The sequence below is a fragment of the Phalacrocorax aristotelis genome, chromosome 1 (assembly GCF_949628215.1).
Source record: "Phalacrocorax aristotelis chromosome 1, bGulAri2.1, whole genome shotgun sequence".
Classification (NCBI taxonomy): Eukaryota; Metazoa; Chordata; class Aves; order Suliformes; family Phalacrocoracidae; genus Phalacrocorax; species Phalacrocorax aristotelis.
The window spans coordinates 158,637,306-158,655,302 of NC_134276.1; the positions used below are offsets into that span (position 1 = coordinate 158,637,306).

The 17,997-nt window shown below is 38.7% G+C and overlaps 1 protein-coding gene across 4 annotated transcripts in view; it reads left to right on the forward strand.

The window, feature by feature from the left end:
- The window catches only part of RIC8B (RIC8 guanine nucleotide exchange factor B), a 39,149-nt gene extending 22,275 nt beyond the window's left edge, over positions 1-16,874 (forward strand). For all 4 annotated transcript variants that reach the window (XM_075075560.1, XM_075075569.1, XM_075075585.1 and 1 more), the window contains 6 exons: positions 1,631-1,784; positions 2,115-2,210; positions 4,488-4,632; positions 4,785-4,929; positions 7,218-7,337; positions 15,751-16,874. In XM_075075560.1, the coding sequence (XP_074931661.1) occupies positions 1,631-1,784; positions 2,115-2,210; positions 4,488-4,632; positions 4,785-4,929; positions 7,218-7,337; positions 15,751-15,862 (772 nt within the window). In that variant the 3' untranslated portion in view covers positions 15,863-16,874. The remainder of the gene's footprint in view (positions 1-1,630; positions 1,785-2,114; positions 2,211-4,487; positions 4,633-4,784; positions 4,930-7,217; positions 7,338-15,750) is intronic.
- Positions 16,875-17,997: the final 1,123 nt, after the last annotated feature.

Consider the following 17,997-nt stretch of genomic DNA (forward strand, 5'->3'; position numbering starts at 1 on the left):
ACACTATTGTGCAGATCTGTGCATAGTCACTGACTTCCTGGTAGCTGGAGAATTTCATACACTCCTCTACCACAAATAAAACTGTCAGTGGAGTGACAAAGATCAGAAAGCCGGGCTTCATTTATTGAAAAGAATAGCTCAGACACAGTGATCCAGAAAATTAATTTTGTAGGTGTTTGGGAACTTGGTTGTTTAATAAGAAACTGGTAAAAAGAGAACTTTTGATGAAAGGCATGAAGCCACCAAATATTTGTTGAATTTCAGTCTGGTTTGTTTCTGACTATTCCTGAATTATTGGAGAGGAATAACTTCCATGATATAAAAGACGGATCTTAAACAGGAATTAGAAACAAAACAAAGAGAACAAGCTTTCCAAAAAAAAGTAGAAGTTGTCTGAATTTCAATTGCTAAAAGAGCAAAAGGGAGATGGCACAATGTGGAACAGCCACCCAGTCTGATCAGACCAAAACCAGCACACTTGTTGGAAATCCTGTTATGTTTGATTGCCATGATTTGCTTTCTTTTTTACTAATTCTGCTAGAACTGTATTAATAACATAAAAACAGAGGGCAGCTTCTAAGTAGATACTGTTAAAAGTGTTAAACGAAGTTGTTTGAAAAATTTTCTCTGTTCTTGGAACACTTCACCAATCCTTCAAACCTCGGTGCTCGTAGTTTCATTGATAGCTTTGAGGTCTGCACACGTAAGCCTAGTAGTTCTGTAGTGTTTCTAAATATATCCATGTATGAGTTTAGTTGGGCATCAGCAAGTAAATAATGACAGAATTCTAATTTTTGCAGCATCTGTGTAGTTTAGCCCCATATTCAGGAAGAGTACAAGCGCATAATGAGAACAGGATAGATAGCAAACTCAAGGGATGTGTACTGTACAACAGACCCTTGCAAAGTAAGTTCCAACTTACTCCATTAAAGAGGAGGGAGGGACCCTGTGGTCTAATTTAAATCACTTAATGGATATTTGGGAAGCGCTCCTCTTTGTGCTTTGTAGAATGCAAAGACTGCCAGTTACTGAAAGGCAGTGCTTGGTAAATAAACCTGAATCCTTTTTTAATGTGTTGAAAGCCTTCTGTATTTCCTATACACCACAAGCTAAGTAGAAGTGAAAATATTTCAGGGGACCTCAGCAATTGCCACCAGACCCCACTGTTAGAGGAGGAGGAAATGTTTTCCGTGGTATGCTTTCACATTAATGATGGTACTATGGATGTGTTGTAAAATGTTTTCAGTTTCAAGGAGGAAGAAACTCTGACTGCTGCAAATCAATGTGAGAGTTCCCCCTGCTGTCCTGCAAGATCAGCTGCTGTAACACACTGCTGGAAGCTGTGCCTTATCTGTAGGATAGGATACTGCGGGGGCTGGGAGTAATAATGCACTGCTGCGGTATAGCTTTTGGAGCTTTTGTCTTTCTTTTTCCTTGTTTGCTCTAAGAGCCAGCACTCAGGCGATAATGCATGCCACCCTCTTTAAAACCCGGAGAGTAGAAAATAAAGCATTGTTTGAGTTGCAGGGCCTCTTTTTTGTTGCAGTTGTACAAATAGTTTATGGTGAGTTGTACTCTGTTTTTAATTCTTTCTTCCAAATGAATAATGAATTTTTAAAATCTGTTTCAGCAATGCAATCAACCTCTTAAGCAATGTTCCCGTTTCTTGCTTGGATGTTCTTATTAGTCCATCATCCCAAGAGGAAACAGATATAAAATACAATGGTATGAATATGGGAGCAATTCAGATTTTACTGGATTTCATGGAGAAAAGAATAGACAAGGTATGGGCTGCGAAGGTTCTTCATAAAAGGGGCCTCTTTCATTATAGCAAAACGTGCACATATGTAAAGCTTCTTCCAAACCTTTCAGATGGTATTTAGCACAAATATGGATGTCCTTGCTTCTAGATTGTGAAACACCTCAGAATTGAGAACAAATTCCCGTGAATATCTGAAGCATACTTGTGTAAGGATGAACATTTGGCTCTTTGTTTATATCTATGTAAAGTTCATGTTTTCACTGTCATATAGGACTTCATTGAAGGGTTCATAGGACTTGAAAATGAAAATTTGCTCTTAAAAATGTTTTATTTGTATTTGGTTTTATTTTAGGGAAGTAGCTATAGAGAAGGTCTGACTCCAGTTCTCAGTTTATTAACTGAATGCTGCCGAACTCACAGGAATATCAGGAAGTTTATCAAAGCTCAGGTAGGTAAAATATTCATCAAAACTTGAATATGAAACTAATGATAAACCTTCTGAGGTTTGTACATCAATGCAAGACACTGATACTTTAAAAGTGTGAATGGTTTCATAGTAAATTACCCACAAAGTTCTCTGCAGTTTTTTTTCTGTTACTTCTATGACAACTGTCAGCTATAGAAATAATTTTTCAGTCATGTAAATCAATAGATATTATGGCCTAAGTTCCACAATACCTTTTGTAGAGCTGTTAAATGATAACGGTAGGGGTATTATAAAGCTGTGTTAATGCGGGTCTCCATGGATCATGTGACATAGGGGCAAAGAACTCAGTGAGGTCTGTCCCCTTATATCCAGCATATCAAAAAAATTTCAGTGCAGTTGTTAAAACTTTGCAAAGCTGTATGGTAGCCGGTGAGGCTACAGGTGTTTCAATAGGTTCTGCTTGGGTTTGACCCCAGCAGGCAGGAGTCACTGGAATTGAAACTTGTGTGTGTCAGCTGTTCTGTCAGAGTAAAACTCAGTCCCTCAACAGAGGCACACTTCATCCCTTCGTTTCTTAAAAGAGCTGTTTAATACCGTACAGACTGTGGGTAGGCTTTTTACAGGAAAAAAGATTTCCATGCCACGGTTGAAGATCTAAATGATCTCTATGGCCTGGTGGTTGGGTGTGGTGTTTTCTGTTTGTTCTGCTGCTTTTCCTGAAGTTGAGTGGAGAAAAGTTAAAAGATGAGCAAGGGAAAGCCTGCTGAGAAATGTTCTTTTTCCTAAGCTGCAGTGATTTTCGGATTGCATCTCAGATACTGCTCCCAGATCAAAGCTGCACCTGAATTCATAAATGGAGCTTATAATGGAAAAGAGCATGTCTTGCATATATTTTATGCCTTTTTCATCTGTACCAGAAAAGTGTTTTTGAGGAATTTAAGAAACTCAGTGTTTATTGTTTCTGTTCACAGCAGTTCTTTCCTAGGATATTCTTCTAATCTGTTAAGTTAAAAAAAAAAAGTCCTAGAGCCAAATGTTCAGAAATTAGGAAATGAAGTTGTCTGCATGTTTTCATGACATCTTGCTGTCTAGATGTCAGGGTATAATTGCATGCTGTCTCTTACCACAGGACCACTGCCTCGTATAGTGCACAGAATGGATGGATGCTGCTAACTGCATGACCGGATGTTTGATATTTTGAATTATCCTCATTGTTAAGTGCTGGCCTTAGGCTTTATTTATTGTGCGCTATTCAAATTCTGATCTGAAGACAGAATGATTAATTTCCTCATGGACTGTCCTATGGCACTCATCACTGTATTAGTGTGAGAGTATTCTAAAAACATTAATTCATTCTTACTGTGAAACAGCAGTCATGGTACTATCCCCACTGGGGAAAGTAAGCAGGGACAAAGTGAAATGTTTTTGCTAACTGTTTGAATACTTAGTTTGAAAAAGAAAGGGTCTCTTTTTTTTTTTTTTTCAAAGTAGTCGATACTGTAGCATTCATTTGTTTAAGTATAGGTTCCCAGTGAGTCTGATTTCAGTAGGCTTTGAGTCAGAATGCAAACATACAAGGGGGCAGAAGTTAGGTTGCAAAACCAGCCATATTTCAGGCACCTTCTGCCTTACTTGAGGGTTGAAGTTAACAATATTAATGATGTTTAATGAGAAAATAGTGTTTGAGGAAATGTTAAATAGTGTTTCCTCCAAAATCTTTTTGAATCGTAGCTTCAGCTTTTAAAAGAGTGTTTTCTGGGAGAAGTACACATTTCCTTTAGACATGTAGAGCCAATTTTTGATATTCATGGTAGTAGAACTTGCAATGTGACTTATTTTCCTGCTTTTTCATTAGAAGTATATTCATTGCTCTGTATAAATCACACATCACGTTAATATTGTAAGTTTGTTTTTTTTAAGCTGGTATTTTTAGTGCTTTTGCCAGATATGAGCAAAACAGAAGAAACAAAGAACACAAGGTTAATGCTGCCTGTTGGCCAATTTTTGGGGGACACTAATTTGTGCTCTTAAACTCCCAATAGCTTTTTTCTTTTTTAAAGTCTATGTTTGAGACTGAGTACTCTTCTGCCCAGGATGGCAGACCAGAAGGCCTGAGTATGTTAAGAAGCAAGAGTCGTTACTAGTACATGTAAGCGTAGCTGTGTTGATTTTATTCCCTTTTTTGAAGGAGCAGAGCTTACAGTATTTCTTGTTCTGTTGACTGTGTGTGTTTCTGCAAGGATTGGATATGTATTGCCATGCATTCTATGCTGGTTTTCCTTTTTTTTGTGCTGCTAGGTATTACCTCCCTTAAGAGATGTATCGAATCGTCCCGAAGTTGGCACAACAGTGAGAAACAAGCTTGTGCGCCTTATGACACATGTTGACCTTGGAGTAAAGCAAATTGCAGCAGAATTTCTTTTTGTTCTTTGTAAAGAGAGAGGTAAAAATTCTTCTTCTTCTCCCTTTTATATAAGGTCTTGCTGTAATTAGTCTATTTGCCTCTTGCTGTAACTCTTGGTTCTTCTAACACTATGCTGGTTTTTGTTTTGTAGCTGAATATAGCTGAATAATTTTCTGTATCACTCTTTACAGTTGACAGCCTGTTAAAATATACAGGCTATGGTAATGCGGCAGGATTGCTGGCAGCAAGGGGCCTGTTAGCAGGAGGAAGAGGAGATCATTGGTACTCAGACGATGAAGATACAGATACAGAAGAATACAAATCTGCAAAGCCCAAGTATAGTATTGTTTTCAGTTCTGCATAGCCTGTTGCAATTTAGATGTTTTGATGTAATTTTTTTGTTTCACCTTTTCCAGAGAGGCCAGTTTAGGAATTACATGTGCTTATATTACCTACTGTCTCCTGTTGACTTCATAGTCTAATTATTGAGAAACTAGCCTCCAAGAGTGACCATCGTATAGTTGGATGGCTGCCAAAAAAAACTCCCGAAAAATCACTATGAGATTGATTTAATTTCAGTAAGGGGAACTATGTAAAAATGAAAACTTGTCAAAAATAAATAAGGAACAAAAATGAGAAATGTTTGTGGATGGTCTAGGAGCAGTTTCAAGATGCATATTAGAGGTTCAGAGTACATATGTGTTCTCCATTTAAATGGATACTTAAAAAGCTGGAGTTGTTATATGAGAGTAAAGGAGGCTATTGGAGACAGTACTGTAAAAGAGTAATAAAGCAGACCAAAAAAGTTTTGAAGAGCAGGTTACTGGAGGCATTAAGAATAATGAGAACATTCTTCACAGGTTCATCAAAAGCTGGAAGCCTGCAGTATGTGTATGGTCATTAGATGGTTGAGGTGTAAGTAGGCAGAGAAAGGGGCAAAGTCTATAGTAAACAAGCTAAAGAAATTCTTTGCATCATTGTAACTGAGGAAGTTTGAGGGAAGTCTCAGGTGGGATCTTTCTTTACAGACTATGAGTCTGAATAACTGTTTAAAATTCAACTGTGAAATGAGATTTTTTTGAACAAATTGATCAAATATTAGAAAAATATTGTAGTAACAAACTTAGCAAGGATGGCTTTTGCCCCAGATTTTCCAGGAACTCACATGAAGTTGCCAAACTACTAACTATTGTTTGTGGGGTATATCTCTGTAACAGAGAAAATAAAGGTGTCAAATATAGCTTAAGGTTTTAAGCAGGACTTTGTAAAAAAGAAACAAACCAATAGGTCTATTTTCAGTCAGTCAGGTTGCCTGGTACTAAAATTTTCCTAAGGAATCAAGTCAGTCACATAAGTAAATATGGAAGGAGCAAAATACCTTCTGTAGAAGTCACACCTCTGGAACCCAGTATATTTGTTGGAAGGATTCTACGATCATATAGAAGTTCTGTCTGTTGAATTTTATTAATTGTAATTGATTTGGTGTTAGAGGTTTCAATTTGTCATGTTACTTCTATGATTTGACAATATTTTAAGTAGGTTCTGAAATTGTTGATAGTGGGCATCTGAAGCATATTATTTTTCTGCTTTACTCTGTTTTTGTTGAATTACACAGACATGATTAGCTATATGATGGGGGTTGTGGCTCATTGAAAGGTTCTTATTACAGAATGCAAATGAAAGACAGGATTAAATGTAGGAGAAGTTACAGGAATTATATCGCTTCTATGCTAAGAAAAGAACTCTAAAACAGGAGGTTTCTTTTTTATTTCTGCACTTTGGGATATTTTTTTTCTTGCTTTTTTGTCTCTGCTCTTCTTTCAAAAGCCTAACATTCAGTTATATGTATATAAGTAAAAGTATGATACCTATTTAGTTATAAAAGCTGACACTTAAATGAAACATTCAAGACAACGGTCAGTTGCTTTATGCATCTGATTTTTGTATTGCTGTTATGTGTTTGTGATTAAACTGCTTGAACAGGTAATTTGCCCTTAAAGTGTTCCTTAAAACTACTTATCTGTTATTGTTACTTACCATTTCTGTATTGCCATTCGCTTGTTTTAACAGTGAAAATAACTGGCATTGTAAATTCTCAAAGTAACCTTAATTTGGTTTGAGCAAAAATCATCATGGGAGGTGGATAGCAAACTAATTTAATGGTTCTTCATGAATAGGAAAAGGTAGCTGGAACTTGTCTATATTTTTTAAATTAAGCCTGTAGAGGATTAGTTGCAAGCATGTATCTTGTCATTCTGCTCCCCACCTATGTCATTACTACTAATGACACTGTCATTAGTACCATCATTATTCCCCTGCTTTCAAACTGCTTGAGTATAGGTTATAACATAACAAGTACTGGCAGAATGTAGAATGTGCATTTCTGAGTAGCTAACAAATTGATACAGTGAATCAACAAGATAATGTTATGATTCATAGGAAAAGGCTACAAAAAGGTATAAATATGAATGTTGGCTCTTTATAGTAAAAACTTTTATGTGCCATTCAGACAGTCTTAGCCTTGGTTTCTGTTAGTCTGTTCCTCTTTCCTCCTATCAAGAAGACAGACAATTTACATACATATGTCTATAAAAATGTAAACTGTATTGTTTTTGCACCTCCAGCATTAACCTTATCACTGGTCACTTAGAAGAACCAATGCCCAACCCAATGGATGAAATGACAGAAGAACAAAAAGAATATGAAGCTATGAAGCTTGTCAACATGTTTGATAAACTTTCCAGGTATTGTATTATAGCTGCTTTTGAGGGAGGCAGCTCATATCCTGGCCCTTTACTAAGGCCCAGTGCTTCAAAACAGTGCTGTAATCAACTTCTTTGCAGGATTAGGACCACTTTAACTGCAGAGAAAAATGTTTAGCATTTCAAAGAAAAGAGTGAGATGTAATTTGACTTCAGAGGAAACCTCTTTTGGAGAGGATTGGACAGAATCAGGAAGATCTGGTGGTGAGGGGACCTGCCTCCTAAATGGATAGGCTGATAATAATGAAAAGAATTTCTTCTTTTAAAGTATGGGAAACAACCCAAACCCAAGGCAAGTGTACTCATTTTCACCAAGTCAACAAGCAGCATCTCATGGTAACTACTTATGTCTGCTGCTTATATGAAGAACAAATACAGTGTGAAAACATAGTTGTCACCAGAAGCAATAGATTATATAATAGAGCAATTAAAAAGGAACTTACAGTTACGAATTATTGTGGATTTATTAGAAAAAGTGTGAACTGGATTACAAATGAGCTTTTATATTTGTTTTAAATGACTGAGACAGTGCTCTAAAAGAAAATGGTACTTAATATGACAAAGGTGTACGTTATTGATAAAGAAAGTTTATTTTTATTTTATAATCTACATACAAAAAGGGGACAGACCTGTGCTGTTAGCTATAGCTTTTCTTTCCCCTCTGTGACTCAATGTGCCTAGAATTTGCTAGTTTTTCTTCCTCCATACTTGTAGCCATATTGGAGTGATTACCTGGAGTTTGTTTTCTGTGTAAGCAAAGTTTTACATTCTTAAGGAACACTTAATGTAATTTTAATTTACCATTGAACTGAGCTGTAGGAATTTAGGTAAATATATAAGTGGATCGTTCTTCAAACTTGGAAAAACTCAGCAGCTGGAAGCGTGTTCATGTTTTGTGAGAGTCTGTAGATATTGAAATAAGAGGATCTACTGAGAGAAATTCAGCAAACCCAAGTATTTTTACATCTCTATTAAAGATTAGGAATATAGCAAAAGATATGGGAGAATCTGGATTTTGTATTAGCTGACAAAGACTGAATTATAAGCAAGAGCGAAAGCAGGGAAGGATCTCAGAACAACTGATCTGAGACTGTCAGTGGTGTAATTGGATACTTTTTCACATTAATTGCATGGAAAGCAAGTGTAGTATGTTACAGTCTCTTTAATAAAGAGAAGAAAACGTAATGCACATGTAATCTTAATTGAACTACTATGTAAAATGGAATGATTGCTACATAAGCTAGAGAATTAAGATGCTGAGCATTCGGGGTACCACAATAAGATGACTAAATGGTCTAAAACTTCCTATTTAAAAGGAAGATTGAGGCTGGAGATAAACTGAGACTGAAGAGAAGTCAGTTGCTATCACTATAGCAGTTACACAAAAAGTCCAAATGGTGTTACTGTAGCATAAGAGCCTTTTCAGTTTGGAGGATTGGAGACACCTGCTGTGTTGCCTGCTCCAAACTGACAATAACTGAGCAGCTGGTGCCCTGTGTCAGTACTTATCCTCTTGGCCAGTGGCATTACTTTTACCTTGGGCTTTCTGTGTCAGTTACATCCACCTGCAGTTTCCTCCATAGTACTTAAACTGCAAACTCTTCAGAGCTGGGACTCTTTGTTGTAAGGTTTGTTTTTGTTTGTTTTTTAGTATAGTGATTGCTGTGGGACAGTGTTGTTGATGTGACCCCTTTAGGTGCTGTGATAACATGAATAAAATCACTTGACTGTTCTCCCCACTCTTTTTGTTTTACTGAAAATTGGGGGTGGGAGGAATGCTGGCAGGAAGGAAAAAGAAAGCAAGTCTTGGTTTGGGGAGGCTGTGAGATGTTTTTAATGGATGTAATTGAGTGCAATTGTGGGTTTTGCAGATGTTAAATAAAATGGGAAGGTGCCAGTCTTGCATACAAGAAGAAAGAGTTAGTAAGATGCTGATTGTAGTGGGAGTGCCTCCATGTTTTTGGAATGGGATACTTCTGCCTCCAGCTTGAGCTCTTCAGTGCTGGGAGTTTTCAGAGACTTAAACCTACTGGTGGAATGTACTTTTTTCCCTTGGTTTGCAAATTTAAACTGCTTTGACAGGAGCTTTCAGTTGATTCTGTGTTTTGAATCTTGCCTTGAGGCAGGCTTGTTGGTGGCAGGTTTCCTACTTCTGCTGGTCTTTGTTGTTGCCACTGTGGGAGGGGGCATATACCATGAACTGAGCAGTTTGTTTGGTGCAGTGCTTTGCTTACAAAAGCAGAGGAAGATGGACAGAGAACCAACAGCTCCTTCTAATCTTGCATGAGTTTGTGTAACTTGAACAAGAGCTTAAACTGAACTTGTGTGATGTACAGCAAAACCAGTTTGCTTAGTACACTTGTATTGTCCCAGTAATGGAAGCTAAGCTAAGCTTTAAAGGGCTAGCATGAAGAAAAGTATGGAAAAAAAAAAACTTGCCAAACTTGCTTTCCTTCTTGACTGATGAGGATAATCGGGCCAGTCTGTCACTGGGGTGTTCTAGATTTGGCTTTAACTGGCTCTGTATTGTTTTTGATAAGTTACCTGATGATGGATTCAACCGAGAACACAAATTTGCAAAACAGTACTACTTCATTGAAAAGCTATAGCCTTCATTAATGGCTGCTGTTTACACTGTACCCTTTGTACAGGTTTATTGAAACTGTAAGTAATAAAGTGGCATTTTCTTCCTTGTTCCATGAGGTACCAGTGGATTTTTGCTGTCTAGGTTTCTCTTTATTTTCAGCATTGGCACTGAAGAATTGAAACTGCTTTGAGGTCATGTTAAACTGATCCATGCTTTTGGTCATTTCAGGTCTTACTTCCAAAGTTTTTCTCTTCAGTTAGATTGTTGGTGTTTAGGCCTGTTCATGGGGTAACTGACCATTGACAAGGATAAATTAAAATTAATCACCTGGTTTTATCAAAATGCATGGTGGAAAGCTGAATATCGTTTGTGAACCCATTTCCCCTGCCCAGATATTTTAACATAGACTTGGGCTCTAAAAAGGCTTCTACAGAAATGAGTATTTTGCTCAAATTTGGCTGGATGAGATTACTTTTTTAAAATAATTATGTATACATATATTAAAATTATAAGTGTAGATGAAGATGAAAAATCTTGATTACTGCAGCTCTTGGGAGGTGTTGGTAAGCTTGCTCGATGCCTGAACTTGGCCCTGAAGTAACTCTATGGGCTTTGTCTGCAGTAAGGTTAGTACTATCTTGTTGATTCATTGCGAATTGTTTGGTGACTGTAAATTAGTGTCCTCTGTATATGATGCACATCTTTGAGCTTTGAAAAACTCTCCAAATTAGCAAAAAGATTAGTTCAACCTTTCATTTTTGCAAAATATCGAGTTAGCCACCTTAAATCAGTGTTGTATGGTATTCTGTTTATATTACAGATTGATTAACACAGTATTTTCAATAAAATGACTAGAAAAAATGCTAACATTTTTTCTATTATAAATGCTAGGTAGAATTGTATGTTAATTGACTAATTTAAAATGTCAGGATGCTTTTTCCAAGCCAACCTTGTATTAATAGCAAGAATCCTTTTGCTGATGAAATGGTCTCCAATTATCACAGCTTGGGTTTTGTTGTACATTGAACAGAAGTCAACAAAACGAATATGTAAGAGAACCTGTCTAAACAAGCAACCATACTCATTAAAAACACAAAATTAATCATAGGATGAATGAAGAAGGCAACGTTACGTAGATTTTTTTTTTTTTCCTCTCCTTTCTAATCATAGAACAAAGTAATGTTATATGAAAGGATCGGAACTATTATGTAGTACTCAATTATAAGGAGGTGAATAGGTCCCTAACATGCCATTTTATCAAAGGAGCAGACTGGTGTTTACATGATGGCTGTTTCATTACAGACACCATCATTAATTCCATGTGTCAATACTGCCCTATAGCACGTAGAGCAGACAAGAAAGAGTTACCCTTCAGAACAAGGGAATGAATTTTTTTGAGTCGTTATCAAGCTAAATGGCAAGCAGGAAGCTAGAACTTGTATAGACGTATTTGAAGGGACTCTTGGGAGATCTGGAAGTGGAAGAAGAGAATGCATTTTACCAACTGTTTAATTATGGTGTGTTTCTAAGTACACTTGAATAGAATGCTTTGTTTGCATTAGAAAAATGAATGTTGCAAGACAGTGTATTTGAGTATATGGGAGGTCACGTAAGGATGTTCAAATATGTATAAATATGCGCATTGTGTACTTGTATATATCTTAATGGATACAGAAGTATTCCCGCTGCCACCTACTGGGCTGAAGCGATGAGCCAGCACTGTGCCCTTGTGGCCAAGAAGGCCAACAGTATCCTGGGGTGTATTAAAAGGAGTGTGGCCAGCTTCGAGAGAGGTTATCTTCCCCCTCTACTCTGTGCCAGTGAGACCACATTTGGAGTACTGTGTCCAGTTTTGTGCCCCCCAGTTTAAGAAGGACAGGGGACTGCTCGAGCAAGTCCAGCGGAGAGCCACCAAGGTGATCAGGGGACTGGAGCATCTCCCTTATGAGGAAAGACCTGAGTTTGTTCAGCCTGGAGAAGAGAAGACTGAGGGGGGATCTCATCAATACTTATAAATATCTGAAGGGTGGGTGTCAAGAGGATGGGACCAGATTCTTTTCAGTGGTGCCCAATGGCAGGACAAGGGGCAATGGGTGCTAGTTGGAATACATGAAGTTCCACTGGAACATGAGAAAGAACTCCTTTCCTGTGAGGGTGACAGAGCAGTGGAACAGGCTGCCCAGAGAGACTGTGGAGTCTCCTTCCCTGGAGACATTCAAAACCCGCCTGGACGCGTTCCTGTGCCCCCTGCTCTAGGTGTCCCTGCTCAAGCAGGGGGGTTGGATGAGATGATCTCGAGAGGTCCCTTCCAACCCCTACCATTCTGTGATTCTGTGATCTCTCTTCTGCCCCACAGATGTACCATAAACATCCAGTTTCTGGATAGTGAACTGCCTTCTGAGGCTATACATGCCAGTTTCTGGTGCTTCCCTTGCCACCTGTAAACAGTAAGCACATCCTCAGCTAGCCCAAGTTGTCAGACCTCATTTGAGGTCTCTAAACAGCCGGTGCTAAATGGGCAAATTGCTGAGGCTGGCAGAGCTGAGACTGTTCGTACCAGTTAAGGATCAGCTCTGTGGGCTCTTTTTGGGTACTGAAGTTAGCTGAGTGATGCCTCTTGTGATCCAAAATTCTGCTATTTAGCAGATAGTTGTTCCAAACTTCTGAAGCTATCTTTGTAGGCAGTCCAGATCTTTTAATCTGTCTCCCTCTGTATTCTTCCTCTTTAAAAAACAGTATGGTGGAATAGTGTTCAGAGCTTGCAGTCAAGTCTTCACCAGTGAAAGGATGACAAATGTTTTACACCATTTTAGGACTAGGTTATGGTTAGGAAAAAAAATAGGCTGATCCCTGCTTCTCCTCCTACCTCTTCTTTTGGTGGCCTAGAACATTTCTGTCTTCATACAGTTCAGTTTCACTGGGTAGCATTTGTCTGAGGAAGGATGTATGGAGTTCACCCTCCTAATATAAAGAAAGAAGAGCAAGCTTGTAACCGTCATTCATCCTGTTCAAGGACTTGCAGAGCAGGAAACTCATGTAGGAACAGAAAGGTAATTGATAAACATCCTTGTTATTCTATGAAATGCAAGATCAGCCTGTCTCATGGTTAAAGCCTAGAGAAGAGGAAATGTATTGGGAATGAACCTCAAATGCAGTACAGCACAGATCACAACGGTGCGCTTTGAAATGAGTACAGCGAGCTGAGAAACAGGCTTTTGAGCATCACGAAAGAAGATAAAAATGCGCTTCAGTGACTCAGACTTCTACATTACATTGTCACTTACATTTATCCCTGAAAGATCCCTACCAAAAACACAGACCGAGACTTGTGCATGTGGATGTGTCTGGTCTGTTGCATCTGGTGATCAGTGTCTCTGCAGATGACTCGCCACAAGAGAAAAAGTTTCTGTCAAGTTCTGGAGTGTGCGTAGCAGGATTTCAAAGTGAGGCACGAAAAGGAAGTTGCAGAGAAAGAGCTGTTTGTTTATAGTTGATGATGAAATAGGACCTCTTGATAATTTTTACAGGTATCTTATATAAGTATCTTTATGTGAGGAGAGGGAGGTCCCCACATAAGGGGACCGTAGAACATTGTTTTCCATGTTTCTCTTTCCCTTTTCTTGAACTGTTCCTTCACCCTTCACTAGCCATTATAATTTATTTATTGCAAGTAACAGATTGTAAACAACCAGTAAACGATGTGATTCTGTCACTTCTGGCTGCAGTGTTAAATTTTGCAACCTAAGAGTATTCACTGAGGTTTTTAAAACAAAAATCTAGGATCCCCTCATCTTAGAGGGCAAGCAAAAGTGATTTTGTTCTTTGTGGCTATGTTTTTACTTTTAGGACCTAAAAAATATAAGCAAGGACTTACTCTTCAGGTTATTCGTCTCCAAAAGTAAGTGTATTAGATCACTTGAGGCTTGAACTTGAGTAAGTGGCACTGAAGAATTGTTGCAAGACTGATTACAGGTTTCAAAGGACACTTATTTTCTGTGATGGTGTTTAAAGTTTAAAAGCCAAAAAGGCCTTAGATGTATAGGTTTTTTTCCTGTGAAAACAGTGTTTGCTATTAGACGCAACTCAAAAGCACTCTGGCTTTGCCTTTGGGGGACCCCTACAGCAGGCAGGGAGGGTTCTGGTCCTCTTTGGACATGAGATCTGCAGTCTTCATTTTTTGAGCCCTTTGAAATTTGATTTCGAGTATTCTTTTGATCTCTTCTCACACACATCTCCAGCAGATACTTGAAAACTTAAGAGTGCTCTCGTTTGGGCAGAATCTGCATACTATAGATCACATTGCCTGAAAGAAGAGGACTTGCTGTCAGTCCTCAAGTATGGCAAGCCATCTCCAGTCTATTTAAAGGTAGATCCTACTCTTACACACACAGAGGCAGAGCCTGGCCTGTGCTCTTCGAGTATGGTCATTACAAACATCCTTCCCTGGCCCCCAGCTTTCCACCCAGACCTGGTTAGCTAAACCACAGCAGTTTCTCCAGGTCCAGTTTCTCATGTTTTGAAATGCCACAGATGCTGGGATTTGTGAGCTTATCACCTCAGTATCTGTATCTGTAGTAGCTCATCGCCACATCTGCACAAATAGCTGCATTTCTCTGCTCCTCCTGAGCAAAAAAAAGACTCTTGGAGACTTAATTTAACTGCTGCTTGACTGTACAATATCTAGCATACGTGTGCCATGTAATTCAGGTGTTGCCTTTCTTGCTGTTCCTATGGCTGTATTAAGGTTAGGTTGCCAGCTGTGTACAAGCAATTTTGGTCCCTTTTTCCCAGCCAAGGCAGTAGCACAGATCAGGCAGAGAGCTGGTGAAATGCCTTTGCTTCCCTACTGAGTGATGGGGTTTTATTGTCTGTGGCTTGGGAGGGTGGTATATGTGTGTTAAATCACCAGTTTTACTGGGCTGCCTTTCAAGCAAGGGGTAAACTGACATCAAGCCTCCACTTCTTTATTTAAGGTGACTCCTGAATATTTAGAGGTATTCTCAATTTTTTTTTTCAGCAGAGAATCAAAATGTTATCTTTGCCCTTACAGCTTTTGCCATAATCCACATATAAATGAGGTGATAAAAAGTAAGGATTAAATAAATCTTTGCTAATACTTTTTGATTGGCTTAATCAATAATTAATCATCTCTTAGATGAGGCTGTAGCTTGTGGAGTAGATATAATTGGATTAGCTGCTGAGAGGCCTTTGGAGCTTTGAAGAGATTAAAATGGCTGTCAATCCTGTAATTAAACTGCCACAAACAAAAGCAATAGTATTAGAATCAGTCAGCTTTTTTTAAATGAATCAACAAGTACTTACACACCCCTAGTAGTGGTGTAGGCAGAGTCTGTTCTCGTAACCTAGTTATTTCCTTCAACAAGATGAATATGTATCAAATCATTGTTTTAATTGCCTGGGCACGTATTGGCCAGAATGGCAGGTGAAATTTTGGGAAGAAATGGCTGTCAGAACTCTTAGAAGAAAAGCTAGTTTGTGTATCTAAAACAGTGAACCTGCTCCTTGTCTTGAGCCTATTAGGCAGTGACTTTTCATGGTGTCTTTAATTGGCTAAGTAGGTTTGGCCTACATGAATGAAGTCTTTATCTGTCCCGCTCTTCCCCTCCCACCTATTTTGGAAGGTTTTTTGTTCGCCTTTCTTCAAAACACAGGGCTTTAGCAGAAATAACTTCCTTTTAAAGGCTCATTATGTGCTAAAGCATATACTGCATGTGACTGTATTATACACATGTGAATTGATATGTGTGCGTATGCTAATATATATTCTTTTTTTTAAATCTCTTACAGAGATGAGCTTATAAAACCAATGGGAGTGCGGCCGGACGGTACAATGGCTCCTTTGGAAGAAGCAGTCAGCCAGTACCATACCAACAAGCAAGACAGTTCAGATTCAGACTAAAGCATCACCTGCTTCGCTCTCAATTCTCCACTAATCCACACTTCTCTTTAGAGCCACGACATCTTTTATCTAGGCATTTTATCCTCACATTAGCCAGCATCACTTTAACTGTTTCTGTTATTGGGATATTTAAATGATGGGTCCTGTGGTGTAATGTCTGAATTTTTATTATGTCTGTTTAAAGACCATATCAATTTATTAGTTTATGATCTTTATTAATTTAAAACCAAACGTATTTCAAAGGGATAAAACGTGACAGCTCACAATGTAAAATAAAATAGAAATACTTTAATTTTCCAGAATACTCTTTTCTGGACTCTGTAGATTTTCCCATTCTCGATATTTTAATTTTTGTATTGTCTTGTCAGTCTCTCCCTTTATATAATTGTAATTAAAGAGGCGTGTTTGCTTAATGGCATTAGGAGCAGGGGGTGTTTAAACTTAGAAGTCTGACCGACCTTGTGGAGCTGCATTAACCGGCATTAAACAGTGATTTCAGGGCTACCCTTTTTAAAATGTCGTCGGGTTTCTTATTGCTACACACTTCTGTGATTAAGCTGCTGCCTGAGATTTTACCAATGTGTCAGTCCCTGACTGCTGCTAAAATTACCTTTAAACTGGGAACAAGGTGATGTATGTTGTATGTCCTCCCTCCCCTCCCCAGTTAAGACCACATGAATATACACACACGCCCCTTCCCATCTTTGGTTAAGTAAAAGCATTCCTATTCAAAACAGCATTCAAGTATGTACACTTAAATGTTGCCATGAATGGGAGTGGACTAAAGTGAAGTGCATGTGCAAGTGTTTTACTCAATTGGGGCCTACTTTTGGAGATTAACGGGTATGCCTCACTTGAAGGGAAGACAAACTAATCAACAAAGAAATATTTCCTTTTAGGGAGAACTTAGGAAGCGATGGGATAGAGAATGGGAAGGTGGGAAGGAGAAGAAAGTGTCACTTCCAACTCTGTACTCTTTAAAAACAAAGATTAAAGTTTTAGGCGTGCTGCACTGCTCTTGTTGCCTCCTTGCCTGCTTGGTTTTTTTCTCTGAGTGTTTCTCCCAGCATGAATTACATCAAGAATAATCCATGTCCTAGTTTGTAATGCATTTTTTTTCTTTTGCTCAAAAACATACACATGCCATTCCTTGTCAACCTTTCAGAGGTCGGTGAAAGTTCTCTAGTTTGATTCCTGCGACTTGTCGCTGGTTCCCTGAACTAAGGAAGTTTGTATTCAAAGACCTTGCAAAGGGAGGACTTGATATGAAATCATGCTGTGGTTTCCTGTGTGAGGAGCTTCCCCAGATCTCCTTAGCCTTCCAAAAGGACTAAAAAGAAAGAATGGACTGCTGTCTTCTCTGCAGTAAATTTGTTTCCCCAAAGGACACTGCCCAGCCATAGCAACCAACCAAGGGAACTTGGGGACATTAATTCTATACATCTCTGTAAGCAAGGACCCTTCTGAATGCTAAAATCATTGATGTCTTGGGTTATGACTTGACTCGGGATACATTGCCTGCTGCATCTACATGGAGCATCACAGTTTGCATAGGGGGAAAAGGAAGCCAGCTACTGTTTCCACACAGCAATAGCTAAAGCAAAACCCATCAATGTATTGATAATACTGTAATCATACATATTTTGTATGAACCCAAAAGGGAGAGGAAGGTGTTGTCCAGGAGCAAAAACTATGCTTAGCTGTATGCAAGCTGGGTCTCAAAAATGTAGTTTGGGTTAGCATCACCCAGTGACTACTCTGAGCCCCGCACAGGCAAGAATTAAGTGCCCTGCAGGTGCAAAGAATTTATGAACCCTCCCTGAGGAGAAAACTTAACTAGCTCTGTTAATGAGGAATTGAGTCCTGACTTGGTATCAGCTGAGGCTGCTTCTTGGGGCTGGAGAAGCAGTTATTTCTGTAATAGGCTTCTATATGGGCTGCTATAGAGGGATGAGTAGAGGGCACGAAAAAGAGCAAAATCTCAATTTGTTGCTTTACAAGTTGTAGAATAAGGTCCTACAGTTAGCTGGCTAAAAATAAAACAATAATGGCTCCAGGGGCCTTGTCACAAATGGCATAGGATGAGGCTTTTGTGGTCTGGCTCCTGCCAGTTGCAACAGGGCAACAACAGTCGC